General features: G+C 45.0%; 1 protein-coding gene across 1 annotated transcript in view; it reads right to left on the bottom strand.

Annotated features, from left to right (window-relative positions):
• Positions 1–4,722: 4,722 nt before the first annotated feature.
• Positions 4,723–6,790, bottom strand: part of LOC124595839 (protein takeout-like) — a 140,670-nt gene continuing 138,602 nt past the window's right edge. The window contains exon 6 of the mRNA XM_047134737.1: positions 4,723–6,091. Coding sequence (XP_046990693.1) covers positions 5,940–6,091 — 152 coding nt within the window. The 3' untranslated portion in view covers positions 4,723–5,939. The remainder of the gene's footprint in view (positions 6,092–6,790) is intronic.

Here is a 6,790-nt window from a genome sequence, read left to right as displayed (position 1 = left end):
TCCCCTCGACGATCACCAGTGGTGTACGGCCAGTGTAGGAGATCGCTCCCCACACCATGATGCCGGGTGTTGGCCCTGTGTGCCTCGGTCGTATGCAGTCCTGATTGTGGCGCTCACCTGCACGGCGCCAAACACGCATACGACCATAATTGGCACCAAGGCAGAAGCGACTCTCATCGCTGAAGACGACACGTCTCCATTCGTCCCTCCATTCACGCCTGTCGCGACACCACTGGAGGCGGGCTGCACGATGTTGGGGCGTGAGCGGAAGACGGCCTAACGGTGTGCGGGACCGTAGCCCAGCTTCATGGAGACGGTTGCGAATGGTCCTCGCCGATACCCCAGGAGCAACAGTGTCCCTAATTTGCTGGGAAGTGGCGGTGCGGTCCCCTACGGCACTGCGTAGGATCCTACGGTCTTGGTGTGCATCCGTGCGTCGCTGCGGTCCGGTCCCAGGTCGACGGGCACGTGCACCTTCCGCCGACCACTGGCGACAACATCGATGTACTGTGGAGACCTCACGCCCCACGTGTTGAGCAATTCGGCGGTACGTCCACCCGGCCTCCCGCATGCCCACTATACGCCCTCGCTCAAAGTCCGTCACCTGCACATACGGTTCACGTCCACGCTGTCGCGGCATGCTACCAGTGTTACAGACTGCGATGGAGCTCCGTATGCCACGGCAAACTGGCTGACACTGACGGCGGCGGTGCACAAATGCTGCGCAGCTAGCGCCATTCGACGGCCAACACCGCGGTTCCTGGTGTGTCCGCTGTGCCGTGCGTGTGATCATTGCTTGTACAGCCCTCTCGCAGTGTCCGGAGCAAGTATGGTGGGTCTGACACACCGGTGTCAATGTGTTCTTTTTTCCATTTCCAGGAGCGTATCTTGTCATATTGAGGAAGATCTGTGCCAGATGTGTACGTTGAATCACACTCCCACACACAGAACAGCGACACTTGTGCCTTGTTGTTTCGTAGCTTTCATAGTTGCTGGGGACTTAATTAATTAATTGTGTTAACGGAAATTTCGTTTCATTCTTTGTTGTTGTTCGATGTAGTCAGATTGCGTACAAATACTAATCAGGGCCAACCGTTTACGAGACTGCGTAACTGGACAGACAGCGACTAAAAATTTAAAAGTATTTGGATTCATTATATAATTAAGCCCCCATGCAGAGTTCGCTGGCCGTTTTGTTCAGTCGGCGAGTGCAAGCATCTGGCGCTACGACCGCAAACCAACGGCGTCAGACATGTGGTAAGATTCACTATATGATTAATAGGAGAATCACGTACTAGCTTGATGTATAAATGAACAAGCGTAAGTAGTTGGGCGTTTTGTTAAAGTTCAATAGAAAGGTCATTTGGACGGTTAAAACTATCCTATGTATGAAGGTTTATTACGGAGCACGTTCTGTTGTGTTTCTATTTGCATGAGGTACTCCTTACGGACTTCGTGTGGTGACGAGAATTGTAGCGCTACGCTAGATGTCATCGCAAGTGCGGCAGGCTGCTGCGCCGTACGCGGCTCTAAGGAATACAACGACGAGAACATAATATGTAGCAATAATGTCAATATACCGGGTGATCAAAAATCAGTATAAATTTGGAAACTTAATAAACCACGGAATAATGTAGATAGAGAGGTAAAAATTGACACACTTGCTTGGAATTACATGGAGTTTTATTAGAACCACCCCGTATTGCTAGACGCGTGAAAGATCTCCTGCGCGCGTCGTTTGGTGATGATCGTGTGCTCAGCCGCCACTTTCGTCATGCTTGGCCTCCCAGGTCCCCAGATCTCAGGCCGTGCGATTATTGGCTTTGGTGTTACCTGAAGTCGCAAGTGTATCGTGATCGACAGACATCTCTAGGGATGCTAAAAGACAACATCCGACGCCAATGCCTCTCCATAACTCAGGACATGCTTTACAGTGCTGTTCAGAACATTATTCCTCGACTACAGCTATTGTTGAGGAATGATGGTGGACATATTGAGCATTTCCTGTAAAGAACATCATCTTTGCTTTGTCTTACTTTGTGATGCTAATTATTGCTATTCTGATCAGATGAAGCGCCATCTGTCGGACATTTTTTGAACTTTTGTATTTTTTTGGTTCTAATAAAATCCCATGTCATTCCAAGCATGTGTGTCAGTTTGTACCTCCCTATCTACATTATTCCGTGATTTATTCAGTGTTCAAATATATACTGAATTTTTGATCACCCGGTATATTGATTTTTTTTTGTAATATCGTTTTGTTTCATACTGAAGTGCCAAAGAAATTAGTATAGGCATGCATATACAAATATAGAGAAATGTAAAGACGCACAAGTATAGGGACTGATGACCTCAGATGTTAAGTCCCATAGTGCTCAGACCCATTTGAGCATTAGTATAAGTGTCTGACGCAGTTGTTAGATTGGTTGCTGCTGCTACACAGCACGTTATCAAAATTTAAGTGAGTTTGATCGTGGTGTTATAGTCGAAGCACAAGCGATGGGACACAGCGTCTCCGAGATAGCGCTGAAGTGGGGATTTTCCAGTACGACCATTTCACTAGTGTACCGTGAATATCAGGAATCCGGTAAAACATCAAATCTCCGACATCGCTGAGGCCGGAGAACGGGACCAACGAGGACTGAAGAGAATCGTTCAACGTGCCAGAAGTACAACCTTTCCGCACACTGCTGCAGATTTCAGTGCCGGGCCATCAACAGGTGTCGGAAGGCGACCCATTTATCGAAACATCATCGATATGAGCTTTCGGGGCGGAAGACCTACTCGTGTACCCTTGATGACTGCACGACACCATTACGTCTCGCCTGGGCCCTTCAACACCGACATTGGACTATTGATGACTAGAAACATCGGATGAACGTGTACGGGTACGGGTATGGAGACAACCATGAATCCTTGGATCCTGTTTGTCAGCAGGGGACTTTTCAAGATGGTGGACGCTCTGTAGTGGTGCGCGGTGTGTGCAGTTGGTATGATATGGGATCCCTGATACATCTACATACGACTCAGACAGGTTACACGTACGTAAGCATCCTGCCTATCACCTGCTTCTACTCATGTCCACTGCGCATTCCGACGGACTTGGCCAATTCCAGCAGGACAATGCGACACACCACACGTCCAGAATTGCTACGGAGTGACTCCAGGAACACTCTTCTGAGTTTAAACACTATCGCTGGCCACCAAACTGGCCAGACATGAACATTATTGAGCATACCTGGGATGCCTTGCAACATGCTGTTCAGAAGAGATCTCCATCCCCTTGTACTATTACAGATTGATGGACATCCCTGCATGATTCATGGTGTCAGTGCCCTCCAACACTACTTCAGACATTGGCCGAGTCCATGCCAAGTCGTGATGCGGCATTTCTGCGTGCTCGCGGGCGCCCTACACGATATTAGGCACGTGTACCAGTTTCTTTGGCTCTTCAGCGTAATTAGTTGAATGTTACTTTCTGAACTGGGTGCCAGTCAAACGCAAAGACATATGTTAATCTCTTGTCGGAATTCTGATTTAGCAGATGCTGACGCTGCATCAAGATTTAAGAAGTTTTCATCTAGTCTTGAGTTCGACGACTGTTACATGGCAGACATTTAGTAACATACATATTGACCGAACTCCTGTGCGTTACCATCACCCAACACTATCGGATACTGGGTAGGATATCGATTTAAAATCCCGGAGGCCCGTTAATGTGTACGACTGTCGCAGCAAGCCTCCTTTCATTTTCGCCGCCTGGAATTTCAAGAGCTGTGGAAGAGAGCAGGGTGAGTTAGCACAAACCTTTCCTACGATACCGAAGCACGATGCTCTATTGATTTCACTGAACTGAGCCAAATTTGCCTTATGAGGAAATGTATCTATTTGATTGCCTAGTCAGCGTGTGATTTTCGGACGGTTATTCGACGTGGATGACTGACTGCTTAGGTTCTAACGGTAAATTGCTCAGCTACAATCTGTTCTTAAAAAGTAAAAGTGAACTTTAGGGACGTCGTTCGCTGGGAGACTGTCAAGTGTTGGTTCTGCAGCACAGCCGGAAGGGTTTTCTTTCTTCGCGAAGTGTTAGAGATTTTTCTTATACGTAACTGTTAAGTGCAGATGACTGTAGTGGAGGAGAGATTAGAGTAATGTTGTTTGTCTTGTATAACGATGATAGTGATGATGATGAAGGAACGGGGGAGGGTGGAACTTGGCGTCAGCGTATAACCTTCTCTTCTCGATTGCCAGGAAAAGGGCCGCCGAACTTTACGATCCAATACGCCAGAATAGCAACCATGAAAGTTTCTTCCATCATCAGCATTCGAATGGACCAGCTCTAAGCCGAGCGCTACCCTATCAGAAACTTCAACTTCACAGGTGGGGTGTGGGTGTGTAGTGCAATCTGTTCCTAATAAACGCGAAATTTGGGCACACGATGTGGTAGTGAAAACCCAATAGTTATTCCTCTAATTTCCATTTCCCTAGGTTTCAATAGAATGCTAGTGTATTTTCATTAATATCTAAGGTTTAAAGATCCTACAGACAATTTTTGACGTGTTTCCAGTTGGTATATTGCATATCCGATATGGCGATTTGTGATGGTAGCGTCTCGTTACTGCTCCAATAGTTTTATCGCCCCATATGATTCATCTGTAAAAATAAACATGTAGCAGTTCTTATAGCTGCTTAAAATGTAACGTTAAAGGATTTTGGAAATAGTTTCAGTATAAAACTGTATTTCCATGCTTACCAGGCATACTGCAGCCATAATTATTGCCCAAAGATAGGACATACAATATTTGAACATACGTATTTCATACAAAGTACTGCTATTTACAGGTGTTTGCTACATCTAGATCAAAATAACAAAATGATTGACTGTTAGGCACGAAAAGAGGTGATGTTGGCGGTTGGTTGCTATCTACGTCACTAATATCGTTGCAGCAGTACAGTACTACATTCTTTCATACGCGTTCTATTAATCAACTTTCGATCACTTTGTCATTATGATCCACGTATATGAACGTTAACATGTAAACATTTTAATTCAGTGCAAATGCTGATAAACTGATGTTTTAAAACTCATTCTTTTCGGAAAATATTTTGACTCGCAGATCTATAAATCGCACCCCGACAAGAACAGTAACACAGTTAAAAAAATATAGTACTCGACTTACAAAATTAATTATATAAAACTTATATTGAAATAATATAAGCATCCTCCAAATTTCAGGTAAATATTGTTGGCAGTAAATTCCATTATATTTTTCGTGTACGTTGTGGCACTTCACACATATTGTTCTGTGACGCGAACTAAAGGTGCCATTTTTCGACTTGTTTTTTTTTGTTGCCAGGTTGCCATACGATTTCATACCGCCAGAAAATAATAAAAATTCATAAATCCTGAGCTGTATTAAAATCACAACGGAATAACACATATTTGTACCGCAGCTGCATTAACCGTTATAAGCTATATCAGTATGTTCTACTAAGATAACTTTCTGATGAAGGGACATGTTTGTTGCTGTTGGCAGTTATCACTCCGTAACGAAATACACCAGATATATTCTGTTTAATAAGCGTCGATGCACTTCTTGGAAGGAAAATCAGTAATACTTTTTACTATCACATCCCCTCTTTATTTATAACGCAGATTACTTGCATCTGCCACGGCAGCGTACTGCAAGCAGTCTGATAAGTATAGATAAAGAAAGCGGTATTGCGAACACAGTAATGTTCTTCGTCGTCTGTAACTCGAGCGGCACACGTGTGGGAGTAACAGCCTACTTGTGTGGTGACATGAACTGCCAACAACAAGGATTTGTACTGTCGCTGTGACCGTAGCCGATTCAAGTGTGAGCACGACAGACATGTCGTTGCGGACGAGCCGCCTTTTCTTGATGCCAAATACTGAGTGCTGAGTGTCCCGGTGACCCCTACTCTGGTAGCAGCACGTCTTCCGGAAAGCTGCCGAGAACCTGGTTGGCCACGTCTCGGAACAGTTGACTGAAGATGCGCGTCGTGCGAGGCTTCAGCTGGTTGAAGATCTCGTGCGAGTTTTCGTTCAGGAACATGTTCATGGCGGTACCTGTGGGCAGAGCAAGAGCAAGGCAAATTTGGAAACGTAACTGCGAGCCTCTCCAGCATGGTGGCACAGCAGTGCAAAAGGAGCACGCGCGTGAAACACTCAAGCGGAGAGGACATATTACTGGGACAGCGCTGCGATAGTGAACACCTTTGCAGGTCTTACTAAGATTTCCAAGAGTAAATTAATTTCAGCATACTGCACACAATAAAGCAATGTTAACGCACAACTACGCGTTTCGAACCATGCGCGCTCATCGTCTGGCTGTCTGTGAGTAAATTATCATTCAGAAGTGCTTGAATATGTAAATTAGCCGTCATAACTTATACAAAAAGCCCTTCTCTTACTTTAAAATGTCGTTCCGTTCATTTCCATCTCAGTGAAGATACTACTTTAGTTCTATGTATCTTTATCCCTTTTATCATGTAAGAGATTGCAATAGTGCCGGTTTTGTGTTTCTACGTTCTGTGACTGCTGTCTATGGAATTGCTGTTTTCATTTTCTGCCGTTGTGTTGTTAAATATTTCTACGAGCACAAAATTGTATATTAATGTGAAATCGTAATTAATGTAATATGCTCAATGGAGCTGAGTTTTGGAATGTAATCGATAGGTTACTGTGTGTAGCGGCAACAAAGGAATCTGGAGATAAGTGCAGAATCTGAATATCGCCATGAATAAGCACGACGCGACGGTACGTAGG

This window comes from Schistocerca americana, chromosome 2 (genome assembly GCF_021461395.2).
Source record: "Schistocerca americana isolate TAMUIC-IGC-003095 chromosome 2, iqSchAmer2.1, whole genome shotgun sequence".
In the NCBI taxonomy this organism is placed as follows: domain Eukaryota; kingdom Metazoa; phylum Arthropoda; class Insecta; order Orthoptera; family Acrididae; genus Schistocerca; species Schistocerca americana.
Note: the sequence above shows the minus strand (reverse complement) of the source record. Positions and strands in the feature narration are given on the sequence as shown.